Source organism: Temnothorax americanus, unplaced genomic scaffold (genome assembly GCF_048541705.1).
Source record: "Temnothorax americanus isolate GAGA-0224 unplaced genomic scaffold, ASM4854170v1 Scaffold106, whole genome shotgun sequence".
NCBI lineage: Eukaryota > Metazoa > Arthropoda > Insecta > Hymenoptera > Formicidae > Temnothorax > Temnothorax americanus.
Genome location: NW_027509238.1, coordinates 283,962 through 310,833, shown reverse-complemented (window position 1 = coordinate 310,833; position 26,872 = coordinate 283,962). Strand labels below are relative to the sequence as shown.

The following is a 26,872-nucleotide window of genomic DNA, read 5'->3' as shown; positions in this document are numbered from 1 at the left end:
ATTCCTCTTTTTCCTTCTTAGCGTTTCCTCAAAACTGAAAACGTAAACTTTGAGAAAGAAACGTTGTTGAAACGGAGCTCGCAAAACGGAGCAAGCGCCGTTTGAAATCCACGAATGAATGACGCTCGACGATATATGGTGTGTATCGTCGAGGGGGGAAAACTTTCACTCTCTTTACTTACAGTCGAGATGCTTCTTCTTGGGCCCGATCATCTCCTCCGTGGTGGCCTTGCAGACGGACTTGGCGAGGCCCTGGCCGGCGATGCTGTGCCTCGCGGCCAGCAGCCTGTCGTTGATCGTCTGTCCCGCCATACTGTCCCGCTGTCACGGTGGTTATAGCAGAGAAGTCAGTTGACGACGTTCGCGGCGAAATCCGCGTGGATCCTCCCCGGCACACGTTCGAGCTTCTCCACCCCCGCGCACCGGTAGATGAGACGAAAAAAAGGAGTCGCGACGACCGCGACGAGGACGAAAACGAGGACGACGGTCGCGAGAGGCGAGTGAAGTTGGCCGTCCTTGACGCGACGCGGACGGACGGACGGGAACGAGATACTACGGGGTACGGGCACTCCGGCTAACTTCACCGCGCACGGCACCACGGCCCACGGCACGATCACGATCGCGATCGCGACCACGGACACGAACACGAACAGCCGAGACCGGGCGCTACCGCGCGAGGCGTCCGCGACGTCCCGCTCACCCCGATATTATATACTTGGCCAGCCGCGCTGCTTTTCCGGTCCTCCGGCACCTCTCCTCGTTCTCGTCCTCCTCCTCCTGCTCCCCCGCCTCCTCCTCCGCCTCTCCTCGTCCGCCGCCTCCGCCTCCTCAGCCGGTTCCTGGTTCCTGCGCCCGCGTGACGCGCGAACGATAAACCGCCGCGATTTCTCCGCGTTCACCAGGCAGCGGAGCCAGGGCAGCCCGCGCTTCAGCTTCAACGGCTCAGCTGAACGGCGTTACGTCGGCGGCTGACGGCGACAGCGGGCCTCCTTCTGTCTGCCAAGCCAAGATGGCGGCCGCGCTCAGTGCCGACTGCCGACACTGGCCGACCGTGCCGAGACCGCCGCGGCGGCGCGAGCATTTCCCCCACCGAGCCGCGCCGGCCGCGGCCGACCAATCGCGTTAAGCCCGTATCAGACTACCGACTGCGAAGGCCGACCCGACTGCCGATCGCGACTGCCGACTCTAATCGGTCAATCACATTGCCCAATCTGTCACCAAGTCGCCGATGCTGACTGATCGTATTTAAGCGAATTTTAGTGAGAATATGGCATCAATATTACCGAAAAAAAGTATTCCTTTCAATGCATGCAAAATTTGAAAAAACGAAAAAAACTTGTTCTTCTATGTTTCGTGTTTATAATAGAAGAAACCCGATATAAAAAGCAAAGGTTATGGGTAAAGCCATGGATAGCACAGAGGCAAGAACAAGGAATACATCGCAATTTTTTTACTGAGTTAAGTCTTGAAGATCCAAACAAATTTTGCAGGTATTTTAAAATTAAAAAATTAAACATTTTAGGTATTATAACTTATAAGAGTAGACGTGATATAAAGTTTTTGTTTTTATTTTGAACAGATGTTTGAGAATGGACACTGCCACCTTTGAGGAGCTTCTTCATAAAGTTGCACCTTTGATTATGAAACAAAATACTCATCTTAGAAAAAATATCCCACCAGCAGAGAGATTATCTCTTACCGTATCCACAGGACACCCGCGGAACATTACAAATTACAACTAAACTATCACGTGATCGGAAACTGTATTTCTATTGGTTCCGACTTTGAGTCGGTGAGTCGAGAAATAGACCAAAGTCTAAAATGCGAGTCGGCCGACCAGTCAGTCGGCGCTTCGTTGTGATTGGCTAGATGTGAGCCGGCAGTCGCGATTGGCAGTCGGGTCGGCCTTCGCAGTCGGTAGTCTGATACGGGCTAAAGTCTAAAATGCGAGTCGGCCGACCAGTCAGTCGGCGCTTCGTTGTGATTGGCTAGATGTGAGCCGGCAGTCGCGATTGGCAGTCGGGTCGGCCTTCGCAGTCGGTAGTCTGATACGGGCTTTTTAAGCCCGCCGCGCGCCGCGCCGACCGCCGACGCTCGCCGCCGCACGCTGTGACGTCATCGCCGCCCGCCGCCCGCCGGCCGCGGCGCAACCGAGATTTGAAAATCGAGTCGCGAGTCTCGCGACGACGCGAGGTCGTGCGGATTGACGAAGATGCTCGAACGACACGGATATTTCGCTCGTCGCCCAGAGGCAGATTTTACTCGTGGAGTCGAAGTTTTAAGCGACTTTTACGAACGATATCGGTAGCGCAATTTCCCAAGCCGTCCCCGTCCATCGATTGAAAGTATACGTTGTGAAGTTGGCGCTCGTCGCGGGCACGGCTGCCAACGAGCGCGAGTGACAGTTCTCTTTTGAAAGTTCGCGAATATAAAACATGGAAATTATTTCAAGCCCTACAATTTTTTTCACATCGTTCGTAATTCGTAATTCGTAATTCTTCTCTAAGCACGAAATAGAGGTGTGATGTGATTCTGCGGGAAGTCTAGGAACAAGGAAAAAGAAGAAACTTTGAGACACACGATGATATTCGCATATTCGTGGAAATCCATATGCGTTTCGGCCACTAATTTTGTAGCGAAGAGAGCGTTAGTTCACGGATAATTCTTCAATTCACGCTTCTGTCAGGCCGAAATTCACGTTCAGATTTTTATCACAAAAATTGTATTAGTTAAATAGATAATGATCTTTTTGAGATCGCAAAGGATAGACCGCGACGTTTCAAATATCAATTATTTTCGTATATTAATTTCGTAGCGATAGAGAGAAAATAACAATCGTGATTTGACTAAAAATTTTTTTTTAATTATAAAAATTACGGCTTTCGACGAGATATCGCATTACTTTAATATATCAATATAATGACTGTTTGATAAACATAATTTAGTTACCTTTGTGGCTTGCAACTTCTTTCAGAAAGTGGGTTACATTTTCGCATGAAATATACATGTTTAATGTTTCTTTTCGATCGTGTCGTTCCTTATATTGGTCGCGCAACTTTGATCATTTTTTCAGTTCTCGCATTGGCGATAATGAACGATAATTGGACGATCGAACGGCTCGATCGTCACGGACCAGCGCGATGTACGTTTTCTTACACGCGTCGCGAGAAAATAATTTATCGAAAGAATAACGTGAAGCAAGGCAGACGATTTCGATTTCCGGTTGTGCACAAAAGCGAATCGCCGATTCCGCAAAGTCGTCTATAAACTGTCGTGGCAACTTCAATCGGCAATAACTACGTCATTTCCTTCACTCGCGTTTCCCTGCATGTTTAGCGCGCAAAACGCAAACTCATCCGAGAAGCCCTTCGTTTGATATGAAAATTTTAATATAGCCCTCATCATCTTGATAAAAAAGATTGGAACCCCTAATCTAAATAATTAAATGCATAAAACGTCATAAATGATTAAATTTTTCTCTTTTGCACTACACTGATCACGAATAAACCTTTGCCCTTATCAGATCCATTGAATATACGGAATACGGGAATAATTATAATTATGAAAAGTGCTACGTGACCGATGGTCGGTGACTAAGTCCACGACGTTACAGCGAGATATGCGCAAAAATACAAATTCGAGCGCGTGGATAAAATTATTAATTTTCTGTTGTTGTGGAAAAGAAAGATACATATTAGCTTAGGGCGACGAATTTTAGCTAGAAAGATGTTTTGCTTTATGCGATTCTGCCGGTTGAATTAAATCACCGGTTAGATATGTTAATCGAAGCGCGGAAATTTAATCGAAATCAATAGTCTTTGTCGTGCGTCATCGTTGCATCGTTGCGATATATTACATTTAAGCAGGTATTCCTTTCACGGAGGAGCGTATTTTGTAGGCGCTTAAGCAGGGCCTCAGAAAACTCTTGTATATTAATTGCATTAAACTTATATAAAATTAAATTATAATTGATTATTATGTTTAATTATAAAAAAAAGTGAAAATATTATGTGTATTTAGAAATTTTTCGGTAAATTTTACTGTCAGAACAATATGGCAACGCTGCGCTTTTCAGGGCGCCGCGTGTAAAATGTGAAGTTGATAACAAAAGTGTCAATGTAAGTGTCACGTTCATCAATCAAAGAATATTGACATTTTCTTTTTATCAAAGAGAGATTTTATATAATAATAATGAGTGATAAGAAACATAAAGTGAGGAGTAATGTGGGCAAAAATAAGGGACACGTTGTGAAAATAAAAGTTGATAATAAACCGTACGTGATAAACTGAAGTATGTGATATGAGCGCACAGCTTGCAGCGTTGCCAAATAATTCCTTGAAAGTCGCCATTAAAATATTCATCTATAAACCACATTTCAAGTCAACTTTTAACATAAATATTTTGTTTAAATATTCGGTGACTCAGTATTTTTATCGGCACTATCGAAAGTGTAGAGTTTAGCGAATATGTGTGTGTGTGTAGCGCAGTTAATATTTAATATCTTAACATATTTGATAAACAAATTATTACATTGAAATGTGGAAAATAGACTTTTTCGATAACGTCACATATAAAATATCGAATTTTTAAAGTCATAATTTTTCTTTATATGTTCGGTAATGTGGTTTAATTTTTTTCTAGCGTAAATATATGCATTTTAATTTTCTCGTACCAAAAAGTCAGTTAATTCTTAAGACTTTGGGTGTCATGAAAGGAATACCTTAAGATTATATTAAATACGATCTCGAGATATATTATATAACGTCATTTCATTAGTGGACTTAAGACCAGTCTTCTTTAAGACGTCTTTAAATTTTTACCAAAAGATGTCTTGAAGACGTACGTCTTTTTAAAGGTATCTTTACCAAAAGCTACGTCTTAAAGACGTCCTTCTAACAATTTTATGAGACGTCTGAAAAGTTTTAAAAAGTCACTATATACGTCACTCTCGATCATATCCTTTGAGGACGATCTTAAATATCGATCGAATCAATTAAGCGGCTATATGAATACCAGAAAGAACCAGATTGGCATTATTCTTCAAGCCAAATTCTGATTAAAAATTAATCGGTTAGGTTAATTTCTCGCGTAATACCTTCCCTATTTTTGTTGGCGTATGAATAAGTTACCATCCGCGGCCGCGGATTCTTCGTACTTGATCTATATTGGACCACTTGGACTGACTTGGACCCTGGAAAGTGACTGGAGCGCCAATCGAGTCGCCGCGCTCCACCAGCTCGCGGCGCTCGCGCGGCTCGCGTGTCCGTGTGACGGGATCAAAATGGGATATTTTGATTGGTCAATTCGGATATATTCGACTGAAGTCTACATTCTCTTATGTAATGTGTTTGCATAACATAAAAATAGATAATTATATTTATTGGAAAATATATGCAATTGTCCGTATTATTATTATTATTATTAATTTATCATTTTTATACACAGTGTTGAATCGACTTTTCTATTAATCACTCATATATACCACGTGTAAATATGAAATATAAAAGGTAAATATAAAAAGTAAAATTTTTAAAAGGTATAACCATCTCATTGTCAAAATGATATATTAAGCCTAATTTATTTATGCTCTATGTCAAACAATTTAATTCCTATAATACAGTACATATAATTGGAGAGAAATAATACATTTAAAATTTGAACTCTTTATACTTCTTAGATGTCTTTGTATCCTGGATCTGCTGGCGTTTGCGTTTGCTCTGCAACAGAAATAGAAACGATATAACTCAAAATTGACGTAATAAAAAAATAATTTAATTCTAGTTGAGAATGAAATCTATTTATATATATGTACCTTCTGCCGTTGTACGTGATCTACCACCATATCCGATACATCTTCTCTCTGATTCGCTTGTCTGGACCTCATTGTCTCCTCGTATCTGGTCGCCATTGCCTCGGAGTCAAGGTCCAACTCGCTAGGATCCAGGGTCAATTCCACCGCGCCGTCCTTCTCCGCTCGTGCGTCGCTCGCGCTGCCGCTGATGGCACCGCGACGCGCGGCAATCACGGACGGTGGTGCTTGGCCACCTGCCGCACCTGTCATGTCGTACACGTGGGTGCTACCCATCATACTAGCACCTAGACCTTCCGTGCGTCGCTCCTGCAGCACCGTGTAGAGCGCGGGAGTGTCACCGCCTTCCATCTCGCTCTCAATCTTCTTCTTCCTCAGCTCGATGGTCTCCGGAGTCTCCAAGCCCGCCGGGATCGACGTGATGCCGCTCGGCGTGATCAGGCCCTCGGCGCCGGGCGTGACCAGTCCGCTAGCGTCGCCGTCTTCCTTTCCTTCGCCCTCGCCACCTTCGCCGCCCTCCTCACCGTCCTCGTCCTCCTCCTCGTCGCCCGACGACTCCGACTCGGGCTCGCCCCACATCCCCCGGTCTATTTCCTCGTCCATCGCGTCCGCGCCGGAAGTGCGCGATATGCCGAATACATCACCGTACAGCGGCCGTCCCGTTTCGTCTACCGGTGGCTTTCCCCATCCGCCCGCGTGATAGCCGAACGCGCAACCCTCTGGAATAGGTGCGTTCAGGCCGGGTATTTTGAGATTTGGATAACTCGGCGGCGGGCCGTAACGCTGCATAGCGATGAGCCAAGGTGGCGGTACTTTCTGACAATTCGGTCCCACGGGCATCCCCAAAGCTGTACGCAGTTCGTCCGACAATTCTCCGGGCTTCTTCTCCTTCAGGCGCGTCTCGAATTCCTTGCCCTCGTAATAAAGATCGCCATGGATCGTCATGCGCGGTTTCGTCTGCCACTTGAAGAACGCGTCGTGCAACTTCTGATAGTCGATGTCGATTTTGCCCAGTTTGGGTCGCGCTCGCTCCCGCATCTTCGCCTTCAGCGTACGCGTGTCGTCGCGCTCCTGCAAGCTCGCCCTCATCTCCGTGATGCCGGTGCGCTTTATGAAGTCCGGTAAATCGAAGGGCGGTTTCTCTATACCGCGTTTTCCCTGAAGATACTTACGCTTGAAGCACCAATGCCTCGGTACCGGAACCGTGTTTCGGTGAGCCTTCAATTGCACAAGCAGCTTCGGATCTCGCGCGGTAACGTCGTGCATCTCCACGACATCCGGACGACCTACCAGCTGCTTCAACTCCGCCACGCTCAGCCGCGTCAGTCTTTTGAGTTTACGCTTGGACAGACGCGGCGCCCCGTTCTCCCCGGTGCCCTGTTGCTGCTGTTGCTGATTCGCCTCGTCGTCAAAGTCGTCCAACAACGGCACCTTACTCGGAATCCCGGTGCCGGAAGTTTGTATATTTGTTACTGGCGGATACTGGCCGACAGGCTCGCCCTTATCAGCCGCATCGTTCGGACTCGGCTCCGGCTCCACCAGCTTAAACGCCTCAAAGACTCGAACAAATTGCCGGTACATAGGCTCCAAGTCATTTATGCTTGGGATCTCCTGTACATACTCTATCTCTGGCATAGCTTCCTTAGTCTTGGCCTCCTCCGCACCATCCTTCTTCCGTTCGGAATCCTTCTTCTCCGCGTTGTGCCTCTTCCTCTTTGACTTCTTCTTCTTTTTCATTTTGCTCGATTTGGATTCCATTTTCTCCGCGGTCGGTTCCGGTCCCATTATGACATCCTCTATCTGAGGAACGTCCTCGCCGTCGTCCTTCGGTGATTTATTCACGGAAACAACGGTGTCGTTCGGATCACCGCCCACTTCTTTAGCTCTCTCGGTTTTAAATGCCAGAGCTTGCTCCAAAGCGGCCGGTAGTTTGACAGGGCTGCCTTCTCCATCCCCGTTGTCAGCATTCTGATTTTGCAATTCCGACGGCGGATCCACCTTCAAGCTCAAGAGACTTGGCAGAGTCTTGGTGTCCATACTGAAACGAAGAGATCGTGCTTAAGATAACATTCAACTATAACCAAAAGAGAGACGGACTAGAGACAAAGGTATGTTTACAGTTTGAACAATAACAGTTTACTAGTTTAAGACACTTTGTCCTGTGTTTAAGAGAGAGGAGTTTTAGTGGGTGCAAGCCCCACACATACCCCCGGGAATGCGCGAGGTATTTCTCCTTTTCCTCCGAGGAAAAAAAACAACACAGTTTACTAGTGTAAACCTAGAAGACGTGAGATAGGCGAGACATGACGTTTAAAAAATGTATCCTCTTACCTGCAACTGTGTCCAGCAGATGTATGACAAATGCGTGTATGTACGTACGTCAATACATCCGTAGTCCTTATTAATCCTTACTTTTCACTAAACATTAAATAAAACTCCAATCTCCCGGCAATTTACTACTTTTGCACGACCCGTAAACGGACACAAATCACGAACGACACAAACCATACTGATTGTAGGGTTGGAAACTCCATCACAGTATAGTAGCGCAACCACAGTATTGTGACAGCAGCACGCATTGCGACCAATCAGAGCAATCCCCTTCATTCCCACTACTTCAAACGCTAGTGCGCTGTTTCCAGTAGAGTTTTATAATGGGTGCGTTCAGCCGATACTCCGCTAGCCTAGCAATCGTGAGCAGTCGCTCGTTTTCGCTCGTTTTCTCTCCTTTTAATCCATTGGGTCAAAGGAGAGGAAACGAGCGAAAACGAGCGACTGCTCACGATTGCTAGGCTAGCGGAGTATCGGCTGAACGCACCCAATGAGAGTTTGGACACCGTCCGCCATTTACTGCCAAATAGTGGAAGGGGAATTGGCGCGCTAGATAAAACTCTTAAATTACAATATTCTACACGACGCATGAATAGATTATATATTTCATATAAATTACTTTGTATTTTCAATAATTTATTTAAAATTTTGATAATTAATATATGTATATTAATATATTTTATTTATTAACTATAATACGGCAATATATATATATATATATTTTTTTTTTCTTATTTTTATATCAATATTAGGTGTCAATATATATATAAATTATCAAAAATATATAATAAAATATAAAATGAAATAGGAATATATATTGGATATATCTAAATACAACGATATAAATCGTATATATTTAACTGACGTCATAATTTATTAGTTAATTCTGGCATAAAAGCACTATTTTGCTACCGATAGAAATAACTATATTATTTTTTTTATAAAATGTAAAGTTATACTTAGCTGACGATGATGTACTCGTTTTTATAAGAATTTGTAATATTTTGAATTTATTAGTAGGTATAATAAGAAAACTAATGAAATCTAAAATAATAAAAACTTTATTTAACTCGTGCATGCATAGCAGCACTTTTGCTGCCATAAGTATCTTTATAATCAACAGTAAATCTCATAGACATTTTTTTTAATTTAAAACTAATAAATCGCGGAATAATTTTATCTTTTATATTATGGCACGTAGGGGTAAATCACAGTTCAAATATTGAAATTTATAAGTAAAAAAGTTTTTAAGATCTATCGATAATGTACTCACTGTAGTATAATAAATTCTGAATATTTTTTTTATTTCAATTATAAAATTAAAAGTAACATCATTTATAAAAAATAATGGCTCATAATTAAAGCACCTAGCTCGAGTCAAATACGTATATGAAGAGATTCTTTGTTGTTTTGATCCGACAGCATTAATACACGTATCACAGGTTTGATGCTTATTCTTAATTTTTGCGATTATATAACATCCTATATAATACAAACAATTTAATGTCGCGTTATTAAACTCTATATTCGCAGCACAGCTGTTTAAATCTAAATCATTTAATATATTTGGCATATTTTTTTTGAACACTTTTCTATTTTTTTTATTTTGACGATTTTTTTCCATCATTGCATCAAGAAATTCAGAGAAGAACTCTCTATCATCTTCTTCGTATGAACTATGAGATACATTTTTCATATATTGTGAAATAACAATTAACTTGAGATCATATTTAAATTGCACTGCATTAGGTATAGCGTGTGTTGAACGTATTATTAAAAATAAATTTTCAAGGCAATCTTGCATAAATCTGGATGTTAAAACAAATTTAAAATCTTCATAGTTTAGTAAATAATGTGTTAATTCAATTATGGATTTCGTAGATATTATAATCCCAGTTTGAAAAGATTTCCAATGTTCAGTTTCTCCAACTTTCATTAATGATACTAATTCAATAATTCCTTCTAAAAAGGAAATTGTTTCTGTTAATTTTTCTTCATTTAATTTTCCCAATGCTAATTTTAGGCTGCGAGCACTCATGATTTTAAACCATTTTAACATAATACTAATAAACCAAGCTGTTGTTACAAAATCAGGATTATTAGTATCTTCGGATAATAATTCTAATGCTGAACTTACGACAGGGCTTATCACGTTTGTCGCACTGCTAACTTTCATTTTTTAAAAATGATTTTTTGTATCAAGCAATTGCTTCTGTAATTTTGGAGCTAATGCTGAACTAAAATCTAATGTATTTTCTTGTTCTGAACATAACGTTAATAAATGTGAAGCATCTATGAAATAGAGATGATAATTGAACTAGAATTAAATTATTTCTTTATTACGTCAATTTTGAGTTATATCGTTTCTATTTCTGTTGCAGAGCAAACGCAAACGCCAGCAGATCCAGGATACAAAGACATCTAAGAAGTATAAAGAGTTCAAATTTTAAATGTATTATTTCTCTCCAATTATATGTACTGTATTATAGGAATTAAATTGTTTGACATAAAGCATAAATAAATTAGGCTTAATATATCATTTTAACGATGAGAGATGGTTATACCTTTAAAAAGTTTTACTTTTTATATTTACCTTTTATATTTCATATTTACACGTGGTATATATGAGTGATTAATAGAAAAGTCGAATCAACTGTGTATAAAAGTGATAAATTAATAATAATAATAATACGGAAAATTGCATATATTTTCTAATAAATATAATTATCTATTTTTTCATGTAATACAAACCACTGATCTCTATAATAGAGATTAGTGAATAAAAACACATATACATTACATAAGAGAATGTAGACTTCAGTCGAATATATCCGAATTGACCAATCAAAACATCCCATTTTGAACCCGTCACAAGTAACGTAATAAAATGGGATGTTTTGATTGGTTAAGGTGATCCTAAAGCCGTGATTTTAGCCGGTTTTTTTTTTTTTTTTTTTTTTTTAAGCCTTAATCTTTTAATTTGATTTATAGAAATGCAAAATTCTTGTCTAGAGTTAAAGTACGCATCAAATCTAGGTCATGGTGGTCGAAAAGGCTGAGTTTTCACTGAGCGCGTCACGCGTCGCGTTGTCGCAAGTTAACCAATCAAAACATCCCATTTTATTACGTTACTTGTGACGGGTTCAAAATGGGATGTTTTGATTGGTCAATTCGGACGACGCGACGCGTGACGCGCTCAGTGGAAACTAAGCCTTAGGCGCGTCGCGTCATCACAAGTTAACCAATCAACACATCTTATTTTATTACATTACTTCCCAGTTCCCAGGTAGCATTAATGTCAAAAAGACCTCTATGAAGTTGGCCGGACAACTTCAACGTATCGAACTTTCATTAATTGGAATCGATTGGTGGTCGTTTGGTGGTCTTTGGTAGTCTAGTCCGATCGTTTGGTGGTTAGTCGTTTTCCTGTAAAATAAAAACGAAATTTCCGGTGTGAAGTTAGCCGGACAATTTTTATTTTTCAACCAATTTAACTTTTTTATAGCTCATTCGACGCGTAATCGTTTGGTGGTCACGAATATCGTCATTAAAACGTTTGGTGGTCAATCATTTTCCCAAAAAATAGAAAAAACCGTGCGCTCTCACGCCATTGGTCGTATGACTAATAGCACAGAGTCATACGACCAATGGCGTGAGAGAGTACGGTTTTATCTATTTCTTAGGAAAACGATTGACCACCAAACGTTTTAATGACGATATTCGTGACCACCAAACAATTCCGCGTCGATTGAGCCATATCAAAGTCAATTTGGGTGATAAATACAATTGTTCCGACTAGTGGCACAGAGGTGATATGTCCGGCATTATGCGCGCATACGGTTTTTTCTATTTTCTAGGAAAACGGTTGACCACCAAACGTTTTTATGACGATATTCGTGACCACCAAACGATTCCGCGCCGAATGAGCTATAAAAAAGTTAAATTGGTTGAAAAATAAAAATTGTCCGGCTAACTTCACACCGAAAATTTCATTTTTATTTTACAGGAAAACGAATAACCACCAAACGATCGGACTAGACTACCAAAGACCACCAAACGACCACCAATCGATTCCAATTAATGAAAGTTCGATACGTTGCAGTTGTCCGGCCAACTTCATAGAGATGTCAAAAAGGGGTATCTTAATCTTAATCCGTTGTCGTTTTAAGGTTGCCTTTATGATTTTACCATAAGATGACCAATGGATGCCTTTAAAGGCTCAGTCACAATGACAAAAATAAGAAATAAGATAAAAGAATAAGGAATAAGGGAATGTCGCATCTCACTTCAGTACACGTACATTAAAGTGAGATGCAACATGCTTTATTCCTAATTCCTTTATCTTATTCCTTATTCCTCTCATCGTGACTGAGCCTTAAATTGATATCTCGTTTACCGGGCCGGTTCAGTGCGGCGAAATTGGCCGATAAGCGTGCGCGCGTTCCCGGCGACGGCGGCGACCCCGCCGGCGAGCCTGTTCACTGTCCAGAACGTTCCGTTCCTTCCGACCCGACGGGAGCGCGTGAAATCGTCCGCGCATGAAGTTCACGTCTCGCGTCGTATCCTGCGGCTTATCAAGATTCTGCGGCACACGCTCGGCGCGATCAGGAGGATGACGACGGCGGTCGACAAGGAGGAGGCGCGGAAGCGCCTGACGCCGCTGCAGTGGCATGTGACGCAGGAGAAGGGCACCGAGAGGTGAGGGCTACATCAGGGAGCACGGCGCGGCGTTCCTCGAGAACGCTCCCCACGTGCTCGCTCGCGGCGACGAGGACGACGTCGTCGACGACGACGTGGGGTCGAACGATATTTGTTTTGGCCACCAAGAGTCGATGATCTGGGGAGCGAGATCGCCGCCGCGCGCCGGGTCTAGTTCAGTTTGCCTCGTCCCGAGGAACGTGTGTTCCTCGAGGAAATTTCTCGCAAAGCGGAGCACCACTTCCATTTACTAACCGCAAACTGTCCCCTCCCCCCACCCTCCCCTCCGTTATCGCGCTCGGTCTTGCCCCGCGGCGACCAGCTGATTCTGTGGCGCAAATGCTTCGAAGCATTCCTCATCTCTTTTCTTTCGATGAAGAAAGAAAGAGAAGAAGAACGCTCCAAAGCATTTGTAGCGTCACGTTGACCGTAGCCTGTAACGAGCGATCAAAGCGCAACGTGGAGATTGCGCAACGGCGATAACGCGACGGGCACGGTCGAATTGTGCTAATTATATTGATTACACGAGCGGATGTTGTTCCTCGTCTGCTCTATATTTACGCAATCCGCCGGAGGGTTCTCGGTTCTCGGTTCTCGTCACTTTTGGCATTCGGAGATTGGTATTGTGCTCCGCATAAATCCCGAGCAAATATGTTTACCGAAATACATAAGAATAATATATGTACCGATACGTGTATCTTTATCCGATATGATTTCACGCTTTTTCGCGCGTGTGAAATGTAACGGTGTAATATTAACGATTAATGCCTTATCTCTCATGTTGCGCATTTTCGAGTATAAGATCGCAACGTGACACAGTTTACCGCGGCCGTAATGAATTAAAGATGAGAGCGCAAAGTCCCGTTTCACGCGCGTTTAATCTTAGGACGAGGAACACTCGAAATAACTTTTTCAAGAGCGTCTGGCTTATTTGCGCGTTGCCCGCGCGCGAGCTGGCCTCACGGCCAGCAAGTTTAAAAATATAAGCTATATGTGTGTCACGGTTCGTGTCTTCCCTCTTTCCACCTTTCCACCCCTAGCGTCCGCCCCGGTTCACCCTCCTCCTCTGACTCATTCGTACGCGTTATTTGACCGCAGGCCGTTTACCGGTTGCTACAACAAGTTCTACGAGAAGGGAACGTACACCTGCATCGTCTGCGATCAGGAATTGTTCTCCTCGGACACCAAGTACGACAGCGGTTGCGGCTGGCCTGCGTTCAACGAGGTTCTGGATCAGGGACGGATCAAACTGAGCAAAGACACCTCTAGTGGTAAGCGATGATCGCCACCTCGTTAGCGTATCTCTCGTAATTCTGCTCGCGTTCTTGCAATTAGTTAGAAGCCGCACTCTTCTGGTTCACGCCTCATGTTCATCTTAACGTTAAACGTCGCACAGCAGTACGCGGGTACATTAAAACCACTTAGAACAGATTTTGGATATAACTGCTGTATATCGTTTAGCACTTTTTGAGTATAAAATTACTCATAATTGCTCGATAAACGTAACATTTATTTTTGTCTCAAATAATGCCTTCTTTTTAGTTGCAAACCCTTAAAGCGCATAGATATCACTTTTTACAAGCATATCTCTTCAATCCTAATAAAATTCCTTTGCTTTTACACATTGTCGTTATAATTACGCCAATTGAAATAATATTTATAGTCACCGTATCTTGTGAGTGAGTCTCCATTTCCAGCGTTGCACCCGCTCACTATTTACAAGATCACAATCGCAACGTGTATCATAATTATACACTTACATAATATTACTGAACCTATCCTGGTCACATTTCACTCTTCTATACCTGTCCGAAGTAGAAATCTATTTATGTTTAGTTTCTCATAAGATTGAATTTTTCATTAAATTATTCGTAGCAAAGATTATGATTATATTTACATTTTCACTCGCTCTTTGGGTTTGTTTCACATATTTACGAATGTAGAAACTTCCTACATAGATACTTATTTAAAAGAGAATTTTTTTGTAAGAAAAACATTCTATGTATACAGCATTCGTCTATCTTCTTTCTTTTCATTGTAAATATAATGTTATGTACATTAGACGAAATTTCCTGTTCCCCTCAGTTCCTGCATGCACTTGCTTAGAGTGTGATTGTGTTAGACTTACATCAATTTTTGTATTGAACTAATATGCTAGCCGTACATTATGAAACGTTGGTGATATGACCAAAGGTTAGACAAAGATATCTGCTGCATCGTTTGGTACTTTATGAGTATAAAGTTATTGATAATTGCTCGCGATAAACGTAACGTTCATTTTTAGCTAAGAGCAATCGAATAATGCCTTCTTTTTAGTTGCAAACCCTTAACGCATATAGATATCACTTTTACAAGCATATCTCTTCGATGCAAATAAAAATTCCTTTGCTTTTACATTGTCGTGATAATTACGCCACAATTGAGATAATATTTAATCACTTGCAAGTGTGTTTTCAATACTCACAGCTAAAAGTGTAAATTACTTAACAATATTTCTATATAATAACGTAAGTAAAATGATAAAAATAAAAATGCGATATGCATTTGAAAAAATATTATAGTTACAAATGCAATGTATAAAGTATGTGATTGCGTAACTTTCAATATTGCCATCAAGTAAGCGTACAATTGAATTGGAAGCATATAATTAATGATGACTAATGGGCAAAAATCATATGTAAAAATGTATATATATATATTGAACAAAATCGTTTCACATATGTACGCATTTCTCTATCATTATTCTTTTAGTATCATATGGATGTTATAGCTATTTCCTCACGATCCGATCAATCTTTAGTTTTTCTCTTCTAAAATCTTTTAGATCGCTTCTGTTACCTCTTGAAAATTGTATATTCGTGAGAAAAGGGTGTCGGTCTGCGTCTAATCACACTCTATTGTTCTTTCTCCTTTCGCCTTCCTTGATCAATCCCTGGCTCTACTACCACCACTGAACCACTCTTCACTCTCATCACTGAAAAAAAAAAAAACAACACCATTGAAAATCGCACGTCGCGTCGAATTAAATGACGCCAACTAGTCGGTGGCAATCTACTACTGCTGATCGCAAACCCAGATATGGTGCGGACCGAAGTGACCTGTTCGAAGTGCGACGCGCACCTGGGGCACGTATTCAACGACGGGCCGAAGCCTAAGAGGAAGCGCTTCTGCATCAATTCTGCCTCCATAAGCTTCCATGCGGCGGGAGAGGAGAAGAAGTCTACGTAAAACCAGCTCGCGCGCTTATTACATTCTAAATACCTAATATTTATATAACGAGACTCACGAAAGAGGAATTGCTTTGGCCAAAATTACTAGGCACCCTATTAAAATAACATTTATTTTTGAAAGAAAAAAATAAACACACACGTTCATAATAATGAACACTCTAGTAAACAACTTTTAAACAATAGAAGCCTTTGTCGGTATTAGATTCAGTACAGCATAATGATTACAAGGGTGCCTAATATTTTTGACCAAGGCTATATCTCGTGCTATAAATATTAAAATACCTCCGATTTCTTTATGCGTTATAAAGAGAGATAAAGTAATAATTATCGTCAAGATATCAAATAGCTTAGGCTGTAAAGTGAGTTCGTTACTATTATAGGGAATATTTAGTGTGTTTTATCACTTCTGACGATGTGTGCTATCTCAACAAACGTTTTTACATTATTTACTACATTCGATTGGATGATAATGCTAATTGTATGTGATTTTCATAATATATTCACGAATGCTCCTTTCTACCTTAAAGCTTCTACGCAAGTTAAAGAAATCTAATGTTGATGTGAATACAAAGCGTTTCCGACCGACTTTTCACTTGCGACGAGAAGCCAACTCCATGCTATCAGTTCTCTTGAATCTTATTGTGTACTATTTTCGATATTACAAATGTAACAGGTACATATCCGTATCGACGGACAAAGTGTAACACCCACATAGGATGTACGTATGCCACATGGTGTGAGAAAGCGCGATACTCTCGACAGATGATAGAAATGTTTAACTAAGAGATATTATTTTTTCAACAAACGCCATAATGTGTAAATACCACCTATTCTAACTTAAATTATATTAAATTAGGAATAAAATGTGCAATGGGGTAGTCATCATTTCTCATTCCTCTTAATGTTAAGCAGGGAAGGATATTTTGTATTAAAAGAGAGAACATGTTTGTTATAAAATGTTTCCTTATATTGTAACGTTTCAAAACAAACTGAAAGGTGTTATAATACAATATATACGCAAAATTCTAGGCATTATTTTTACAATTCATTACTCCTTTTCTGTTTTTTTGCATTCCCTCGCCTTGAAATTTTCATCGTCATAAAAATTTCACATATTCTTCCTGAGAGACCAGATTTCTGTCGAATGGTTTCCGATAGCGATAAATGCTTTTTTTTTTCTTACAAAAGTTAAAGTCGGATGAACCTTCCTCCGTCGAGGAAGGATCAAAATCGAAGATTTTCTTTTTTTCAATCTCTGCAGTAAAATAGCGACTTTGTTACTATAGGCCTACTTCTGTCTTTCACTCGGAGATCACAAAGCATTTTCAAAAACATCGTAAAATGCTACAGCAAAAACATGCATACACACATTTAACATGATTCGCGATGTTAGGAACCTATTTTTAAGAACCTAAAATGACGATAAAATACACGTAGCGCACGTAGCGGATAATTAAATGCAATTGGAACGATCATCAAGTTATGGATGCACAAATGGATGCAAAGTTGCCCGCATTTTCTCGTTACGTTAAAAAATTCGCCTGCCCGTATTTTTTCCAGAGCTCTCGTACATTTTTCTATACGTTTTGCGATTCGTTTGTCAATGTCAAAAATAATGAGTACTTTCGTGGGTGCATCACTTATTATTATTATTACGATAAGGCATGTCTCATGACAATTTTTGTACTTTTGTTCACACGATAAAAGTTTCATCCGGTACCGTTATCAGTGAACGCGTCTACGTGCTAAGATGCGCTTCAATCGGGTTGTGCGTCGATCGGGTAATAATTTTTTTTATGCAGGCAGTTTTGCATCTCGCGCGACCCGATTCGCAAGTGAAAAATAGCTGCTAAATAGTTGCTAATAGCTGTGCTACTGTTAAAATAACTGCCGCGAAAAAAAAAACAGAAAGACAAAGCTCTCTATCGCTCCGAGATATTTGTGAAAATGCAGGACCCCGCGTCTTTAGTGTTTCTGATCGTCACCTTTAACCCTGGATCGCACCTATCTTTTTCTTTACACACACTCATACTTTTCTTCTCGTTAATACTAAGACGTGCGCACGTTACTTTGTCTCTTAACTTGTCACAGTTCGACCGATTTTAGAGACGGATGCCGAAGCGGAGATTAATGCCGAGCGTTTGCAATATATGTTCACGAAATACTTCAACAAGCACGAATTTAATTTGTATACTCTATTTCTATTACGTAGTCCCTGATTCTTTTAAAGTTACACTGCATTAAGTTCCTTCAGTATACCAGCCTTAAATTCGGTCGTAAGCGTTGATACAAACTGAGCTGCTTCTTTTCCCTATCTCGGTCAAGTACATTATAAAAATCTAATCAGGCTTCTTTCAAAAGATGATACTACAAAAAAAAGGAGAAGAAAACAATAAAAACTCGTCGAATATTGAATATGTCTTATCATACGATTGCTCGTTATCAAATAATATACGGGTTTCCTTCTTTTCTTCTTCTTGTTTCGTACGCAATATAAGTGTATCGTTAATTTCTCGATTTATAACTATCATATTTATATTCTCACAAGGTTTGAGTTAATATTAATTTATATATGAGTCCTATACATATATGTATAACGAAAAATCTCATCGACCGAGCTACCCATCCACCGCGCGAAGACCGGAAGTCTGGGAGTACGTGCCACTCTCGAAAGAAGGGAAAAAGAATAACGTCGAAATCCGGAATATTATTGATTTGGATTATTTATCCGAAATAGAACGCGAATATTTATCTAGATGTTTCTTTTCTCAGTCTCGACGTATCTCTTTTTACCGCCATTCACGAATAGCTTTCTCTCATACAATTCTGACATTCTGAATTCTTACATTTGAGATAGAAAGGACAAGCTGATACAAACCAATTCGCAGGTCTTGGAACGCACAAAACAAATTTTTCATCATTATATTTTATAAGAGATATCTATAATAGATTATATTATAATATTGTACATATCATTATATAGTAGATTAGATTTATTTCTATTATATAATGATCTAATATAATCTATATTAGACCGATATAAATAAACAAGAATTGAAAATACAAATCCCAAAATACATGATTAACTAATTATTCGTGGCGCCTCTTATAGTTTAGAGGTTGAGAATCCAATTTATGTACAACTTGCCTTATTTTATGATGAAAGATTACCTAAGTCAAACTGTTTCACGATCTGTCCTATACCCACCCTATAGCCCTGACCTGGCTCCATGTGATTTCTTTGCCTTTCCCAAAGTGAAAAGTCTGTTAAAGGCTCACTATCGACCAGATACAAAAGACCGCGACACACGCGTTGAACACATTTACAGGATTTCCGGCACTGCTTCTAGGAATGGCAGAACCGCTGGGAACGGTGTATCCGTTCCCAGGGAGCCTACTTTGGGGGAGATCTGAAGTGACTGTCGATCAGGTATGTAAATGGACTATAATAAATTCATTCTCATTACTCTTGGGTCACACCTATATATTCCGCACACCCCCCAACAGAACGTCAAAAAATTTAAATATTCTGCTAATTAACTTGCGTTAGCTCGTTTCTTTTACCTCTCATTTTAATCATAGAAACACTCTTTTCATTTTTTTCAAACATTTTTAGTTTCGCGCAGTGGATATCCTGGTCGAATAATGGATACGACGTACGAAAATGAAAAGAATAAAAAAGAAGACGATACGAAAATCTACAAGTCATGATATCGCCTAAATTAACTAAATACTTCCGATATATTCATTTCTCGATGACACGATGACACTTGGATGACGTATAATACAATATTAGGAAAGACGTATCTCGAATAATGTTCGATGCAAATACAACCATACATACGGAACCACAATTCGTTCTACACAAAACGTCAACTAAACTCCATTATATGCGTATTCGATTATTTGTTTCTTCCTCTTCACGGTGCTAAAACGAAATATTACATATCGTTATACAGTGGTTCATAAGAAATCTAGCGCGTTTTCTTTTTTTTTTCTTCACGTCTCTAAACGACAAGACAGGCACTTTATAGTGTCACAAAATGCTCCTACGTCTGAACCTTGTTTTACAGTTTCATCTCTCTCTTCCACTCTTTCTTTTCTCGTCCTTTTTGCAAAACACGTTAAAGACAGTTACGTTGGACTTACAGCGAAGAACACACGTGATGCGGACAAGCGTTGTCCTCGGAAAGATGTTCTGATTTAACTTTGTGTTCGCACTCGCAACGTGCGAGAATCGAGCATTTCTTTTTTTTAAAACTTTGCAACCGTTTCTTCGATACTTCATCACGGTATCGAATAAGTTCTATCTAACTATCTATCTATCTATATGCGTACGTAATGGATATATGCATGCGTATGTGTATACACATGTACATACTACACGTCGCATTTAATATAATATCCACATACGATATACACATATGTATGCATACATATATATATGTATATTTATTCATTAATATATATATATATATATACGTTTATATTCATTATTATATTATTGAATTATTGTGCCGTTTCCGTTTTGGGAGGGTAATTCATTATTTTCTTCTTTTTTTTCGCATAACTGAACTCTTGGAGTCGCGTCTTACGAATCTAAAATCTAAACGCAACTGTTTCTTAATGACCTTTGGCAGCTTCCTTCGCTGCCATTATCAAAGGTGTTAACGAAGCCAGTGGCCTGGCTAATTTCAGAAAGGGATGCTGTAAATTCAATTTAACACACATTTCCAGTTAAATAAATTGAAATGAGAGAAGTACGCGCATATACCAAGAACGCGTTTCCACGTTCTATATATTAATAATAATTCTTCTTACCTTTAATAGCTCGGAAGCCGCGGACCGTTTTTCCACCTCGACCTCTAAACATTGGTCCAAGAAGTCTTGGAATATACCCGATAGCTTGTCCTTCTCCTTAATTTCCGGTTTGCCGTTTGTCGCAATCAAGTACAACGCTCTCAATGGATTTTCGTTTAAATACGGTGGCTCCCCTTCGATCATCTCGATTGCCATTATTCCTAACGACCATATATCAACCTGCAACACCGAGATACGTTGTTACGATTAATCGTGTAATCCGTATTCAATTAATTTTTATGAATAACAGTCGACATGTGTATCTACCTTAGGTCCGTATTGCTTTCGCGTTACCACTTCCGGCGCCATCCAATACGGTGTGCCAACCATCGTCGTTCGTTTGCTCTGTTCCGGTGAGATTTGCGCGCAAAAGCCAAAATCCGTCAATTTTACCCCGCCGTCAAGACCCAATAGAATATTATCGGACTTGATGTCCCTATGTATAACTTGATTACAGTGAAGAAACTCGAGCGCCTGCAACACTTCCCTGCACACCGCAGCAATTTGACCTTCGTCCATACAAGTCTCAGTCACAACATCCGTCAAACTGCCACCTGGCAAATATTCCATGACTACCCAGAGTTCTTCCCCAACTAAATAACTATCCAAGTAATTTACAACGTTCGGATGCTTGTTCTCCCGCATTACCAAAATCTCGTTTATTATAAGCTCTTTCTTTGGTTGCTGCGACAGATTCATTTGTTTTATTGCAACTTCCATGCCGGTGGACGTTTCTATTGCTGTATACACTGTCCCCGAGGCACTGCAAGACGATCGTTAATCAGTACAGTTCTATATTCGGCTCTATATGAAAAGTCGTTTATTGGCCGCTTACCCTTGTCCTATCTTTTCCATTTTTGTATATTTTCTATTAGGATCTCCCACGCTTACGATTGTTCTAAGCTTCTCTAATATCTCATCGTCCGACATCTTCTTCTTTCTAGCTTTATCACCTTGCGCCGGTCGCGTCTGATCGGTCGTTGTTGACGTCGGCGTTGCTTGATTCTTATTTCTATCTAACTGCGACTGGGGCTGTTGTTGTTGCATGCCATTTCGTTGTGGCGAGCCCAGCGTGGTCGTCAAGGGAGGCGGTGGTTCCTCTTCTATGGGTTTTGTGTACTGCACGGTGAAAGTGAGGTTCCATTTAGTAAAATGTCACGGATGACGGACTAGGATTAGTTCAAGCGCGCGTGAAAAAAAAAAAAACTTACGATCGATTTCGTGCGTTCCGGGCGGGCGGAGATCGGCGGAGGCGGTGGCTCGTCTTCCTGCTCCGAGCTAGTCGCACACGCGTCCGTCGGCGTGCTACTCGGGCTACTGCTGCTCACTCTGTAACGTTGCCGTTTCTCAGAAAATATTTAGGCGACCAAGGGACAAGCGCAACGCGTAAAAGTAAAAGACTCACCTGCTTAACGAATGCTGAGAATGAGAGCTGCCGGATGCCTGAGACATCGCCTGGCCGCGAATATTTCCCACCCCCGTGCCGATACTTATTCCCATACTTCGCGGACTACTCGCCCTTTCGATTGGAGCTGAAGGAGTATTGTTGCATTATTGTTAATACAGCGAATATCGTAATTATTGAAATCAAATTATTTCTCTGTATGAGCGAATTGATATCAGCACTTACCGACAACTCCAACCATTTTAGTTGTGGTCATGTACTTAGAGCCTTTTGCTTCCTTACTGCTACTGTCATACCAATTTAGTACATCCAACACAGCTTGTGGATTTTTCTTCTGTTCCTGCTTGCTAATATTGCTGGACATAAGTAATCTCGCCCACGCCTCCGGCATACCCTAAGAAGCAAACACGTACTGTTAAACAACGACTATCTTGTTTACCACCAACACAGATGGCAATGTTTACCACGAAACACAGATGGCAATTTGGCGGATGGAGTCTGACAAGTATAACTAGTTTATGTAAAATGCATCTAATATACTAATTCTAGATTTGATTTTCGAACATGCAACTATCACGTGTAGTAAGGTCGAGCAACATTTTTATGTCATGTTATTTATATGACAGATACTAAGTTTTTTAGATAAGATACTAAATTTTAATCACGATGCAATCAAATCGACATTTGTTTAATCATTCAAGAAATTAATTTAGAATTCTTGTGAAAAATATTTGACGTGACTCTTTTCCGAATTTGTCATTCTTGTATAAAAAAAAACTTGGAAAGAATATTTTAAACTTTGATATTAATTCTCTTAATGTGTATGTGTGTGAAAGACTATAAAATTTTAAACATCTAATCAAAAGTCATCATTTAATTTTCTAAAATTACTATCTGAATACATGCACAGTGTTTCAACTTTGAAGTTAACATAATTTGTAAACAGAATTTACAAAGTTTATATAAATTCCCATTCACTATCGAAAATCATTCCGTAAGAAAGAAATGAACATATCGTTGTATGCAACGTCGACTAAAGCTTATATCAATCTACAAAAGCAACTATATATCGAATATGAAACTCGATATACTCAAAAATTGGAAAATAAACATTTAAATCTTAAAAACCGCAACGAAAAGAAAGTGTCGAACCACGTGGTGTAAATGTATGTACAACATAAAGTACAGGCAAACTATTTCATATTTATTTACTTACTTTCAATGGCAGCTTGGAAAGAAATACGTGTCTCGTTAGTTTAGTCATGTGGAAATAATAAGGTATAAGAAGCGTCGGACAAATTACCAAGGTACCGTTCTCGAAGTATTCGATGTGAATCAGTGTCTCATATTTCATTTTGATCAGGCACGGAAGATCCATGTATATATATATATATATATATATATGTATATATTCACATGAAAAATAGAATTATGATACGTAATACATGTGCCAATAGTAATCTAAGATGATATAAAACTCATGTTTCCCTATCGTCTCTCCCATAGATAGTCCGCACCGTGATACAGCGAAGCATTAAGCGAGTGCACTTTGAATAATAGGTGTAGAGAAATGACTGTGCAAATCGCGAGTCGGGAGAACCTACCGTGAATTCACCGGTCACGGCATCGAATCCGACGTGCACGGTGTGCTCGAAGTTCGTGGGGTAACTGATGTTGGGTTTGTCCTTGTTCTCCTTCACCTTCATCTTGCTCTTCAGGGTCTTCTTCTTGCGCTCGTCAGAATCCGGCTCCTTAGGCAGTGGGCGCATATCCACCGGTAGATTAGGCGCTTCCCCCCTGGAAATGCAAATAGTATTGTTATTAGCAGATCAATCGCAATCGTGAAGCAATGATTATCCAATTATATCATTATTCTGTCAAACCATGTATCACATTATTATATGTGATTATAGAGATCATTATATATGACTTTTCAATATTGTATAAAATAGTTAATAAAATATCATACACAAATTATTATTATTAAGGGCTAAGGGTACTTTCGGTGTCACAAGCATCACGGAGTAAGTTTGACTATATGTAGATATATTTAGATGTCCTGACAGCACGCAGTCTCTCAAATCTGTTAGGGCAACGCCGGGATTACGTCTAGACACCATTAATGATGGTGTCTCCCACAACAGAAAGCCACGGAGAGATATTATTTTTAGCAGCCCATAGCTTAATGCCTCTCTATTTTTGGAGAATACAGACTTTTATGTATAGAAAACACAAAAGTGTTACGACAACTTATGCTATTACTCAACTGTGGATTACATACTAGACATCAATTATTTCTGCTCCATTTATCTGTGTATTACACATTTTTACTTGCGAACGTCATAAAATACTAAATGTAATATGAACTATACTGTGAAATCGACTTCTGTGTCTCAGCAATTCTTTTTTAAACATAAAACATGAATATTTTACATGTATAAGTTCAGTGGTAACTCCGCCACGTGTGGTCCTCATGCGCGCCGATCCCAAGCCTGGATAAAGAAGGAAGGTGAATGGCTAATAACTGGGTTTTGGTGGCGGTACCTATGCCGAGCAAGTATTGCTACTAAATACCAAGTAATGCTTAAGTCGACACATGTCGATGTTATTAACAAATCCTACCCTTAGTGGGATGGGTGAAGGCGAGTCTCCGGCGCGGCGCCTTAAAACCGGAACCCCCTCGGCTAAGGTATAAAATTCCTCCAGAAATCAAAACAAGATCGCTCTGCAGCATTCGATTCTCTTTTGATAGATTAATTAGCGATCGTATTGGATCGTATCGAGTAGATAACAAGACGTACCTGTTTGATGTCAATCGAACAGGGGGTGCAGGGGGTTTGTCTTCCTCATCTGACATGTTGTATCCACTTCTGGTCCTTTGTTGCCAGTCTATCCTCCGTTGCTGCGTCTCTAAGCCTTTAATCGTACCCGCGTCTCGTCAACGCGTGTGTCCACGTCTATATATACTTATCGCGCCTCGTCGCTCTCTCTCTCGCGACTTTCACTCTCGACACCTCGCGGATACCTCCTCGAGAAAGGGGACACCCTCCGTCGGCGACGACGTCGCTGCCGCGTCCCGGGAGCAACCGCGAGGATCCCTCGGAAGGCACACCCCGCAGGCAAGAGAGTCCGCAGGTTGGAGAAGTCCTCTCACCGCGCCGCGAGGACACCCTTCATCACAGAACACCGGGTACCGGTCGCGAAACCCGCGCGGGACGAGTCATGGCGACGTCGGTGGTCTCGGGAGGTCTCCAGAGAATCGGGGGGACGACTCGGTGGCCTCCTCGTGGGTGTCGCTCTCCTCGATCGGCGCCGAGAGAGACGCCGCTGGCTGGCCGCCGCCGTTCTCCCCTCGCGCTCGATCGGGGTGGCTGCTCGCTGCCTGCTGCTTCTGGCTTCTGCTTCCGTTGGCGGTCCGTCGGTGGTGGCGGGTGGCGGTGGCGTCCGGCGGCGACACGCGACACACGACACGCACGGGTCAATGTCGCGACGAGCACGGGATGCACTCGAGGACGATGACGGCGAGCGAGAGAGAGAGAGTGAGAGCGTTTCTGAAGCGTGATTCACGCACGGGTGCAGACACCCCGCCGCATCCGCGGATCTTTCGCCTCCGCTCCGCCTCGCTCTCCCTCTTCCCTCTCCCTCGCTCACTCACTTTCTCCTTCTTTCTCTCTCACTTCTCTCCGGCCGCCTATCCTCCTCTCTCGCTCGCTCGCTCGCTCTCGCGCGTGCGCCCTTTTCCTCGCTCTCTCCCCCCCCCCCACCGTCCTCCGTCTCTAGTCTCTACGCTGCCGCGAGCATCACGGCGACGGCGACGACTCCTGTCCTGTGTCCTGTCTTGTCGCGTCGCGCTCACTCCCGCACTCTCGCGAGACGAACAAGCGCGACCGACGTCGAACGGGAGCGGTGGTAGATCCTTCCGGACCGCTTCCTCTCTCTACGGGACGATTCTAAATGTTAAAAAAAAAAGTATTTCCTTTTCTTTAGAATGAGGCCCTGTACATACAGCACCTTTTTTGCTTTACATATGTATGAGTGAATCTCAGATGGGTTGTCGATGGCGCCGCTTTAACTCGCACCGCTCGCACGTTTCTCTCTCTTTTTTTTCTTTACAAGGGTCTCTATTTATCTCTCTCTTTTGGCACGCACGGCTCCTTCCCCTACTTTCCTCCCTTTCCCGACGTCGAGTTTGGGGGTTTGGGGCTTGGGGTTCTTCTGGGTTCCTCGCGATTTAGTTCGGGTTGGCGGGGCTCGGGGGGAGAAGAATAGGTTGCGGTAGCTCCCTCTCGCCGACCGCCGTTTCTCTCGCTTCCACGTCCAGCGAATGGCGCGATCGTCGCTATCGAATGAGAAAAGTGTTCGACGATGGTACGGCATCGGATTGGTCATTCCCGCCTCGCGATCTTTCACTCTCCTCGACGAGAAGTCCCGCGATTCGCGCGTTCACCTAAAGGTAGGTTTTCATGGTTTTTTTATAACGACCTGTGCTTCACAGATCGTCCGCTAGCCGCGGAGCGCTGCGATCGTATCTGCTAGTA

The 26,872-nt window shown here is 41.4% G+C and overlaps 4 protein-coding genes across 32 annotated transcripts in view; 1 reads left to right on the top strand and 3 right to left on the bottom strand.

Annotated features, from left to right (window-relative positions):
• Window positions 1–1,056, bottom strand: part of Lap (phosphatidylinositol-binding clathrin assembly protein lap) — a 33,658-nt gene extending 32,602 nt beyond the window's left edge. For 10 of the 26 annotated variants that reach the window (XM_077418085.1, XM_077418096.1, XM_077418003.1 and 7 more), the window contains exon 1: window positions 183–1,055. In XM_077418085.1, coding sequence (XP_077274211.1) covers window positions 183–312 — 130 coding nt within the window. In that variant the 5' untranslated portion in view covers window positions 313–1,055. Of the gene's footprint in view, window positions 1–182 lie in introns of all 26 variants that reach the window. The other 16 variants (XM_077417935.1, XM_077418068.1, XM_077418076.1 and 13 more) reach the window with 4 other exon arrangements.
• Window positions 1,057–5,118: 4,062 nt separating this feature from the next.
• LOC143903834 (splicing factor 3B subunit 2-like) lies at window positions 5,119–8,332 on the bottom strand. Its single transcript, XM_077417824.1, has 3 exons — window positions 8,142–8,332; window positions 5,814–7,848; window positions 5,119–5,718 (listed from the first exon to the last, which is right to left on the bottom strand). The coding sequence occupies exons 2-3, from the start codon at window positions 7,845–7,847 to the stop codon at window positions 5,650–5,652; spliced, it is 2,103 nt and encodes a 700-aa protein (XP_077273950.1). The 5' UTR covers window position 7,848; window positions 8,142–8,332; the 3' UTR covers window positions 5,119–5,649.
• Window positions 8,333–12,250: 3,918 nt separating this feature from the next.
• Window positions 12,251–17,099, top strand: Selr (methionine sulfoxide reductase SelR). Of its 2 annotated transcripts, none has more exons than XM_077418252.1 (4): window positions 12,251–12,278; window positions 12,551–12,839; window positions 13,938–14,110; window positions 15,916–17,099. In XM_077418252.1, the coding sequence occupies exons 1-4, from the start codon at window positions 12,266–12,268 to the stop codon at window positions 16,065–16,067; spliced, it is 627 nt and encodes a 208-aa protein (XP_077274378.1). In that variant the 5' UTR covers window positions 12,251–12,265; the 3' UTR covers window positions 16,068–17,099. The 2 variants fall into 2 exon arrangements, with proteins under 2 accessions (XP_077274378.1, XP_077274369.1); XM_077418243.1 differs by having other exon boundaries at window positions 15,880–17,099.
• On the bottom strand, window positions 15,433–25,486 carry Pak (serine/threonine-protein kinase PAK 3-like protein). Of its 3 annotated transcripts, none has more exons than XM_077418191.1 (9): window positions 25,136–25,486; window positions 23,939–24,131; window positions 22,560–22,728; window positions 22,335–22,461; window positions 22,141–22,258; window positions 21,765–22,048; window positions 21,197–21,692; window positions 20,891–21,109; window positions 15,433–15,813 (listed from the first exon to the last, which is right to left on the bottom strand). In XM_077418191.1, the coding sequence occupies exons 1-9, from the start codon at window positions 25,189–25,191 to the stop codon at window positions 15,811–15,813; spliced, it is 1,665 nt and encodes a 554-aa protein (XP_077274317.1). In that variant the 5' UTR covers window positions 25,192–25,486; the 3' UTR covers window positions 15,433–15,810. The 3 variants fall into 3 exon arrangements, with proteins under 3 accessions (XP_077274317.1, XP_077274299.1, XP_077274309.1); XM_077418173.1 differs by lacking the exon at window positions 15,433–15,813 and adding an exon at window positions 17,142–20,776; XM_077418183.1 differs by lacking the exon at window positions 15,433–15,813 and adding an exon at window positions 17,142–20,776 and having other exon boundaries at window positions 22,141–22,249.
• Window positions 25,487–26,872: the final 1,386 nt, after the last annotated feature.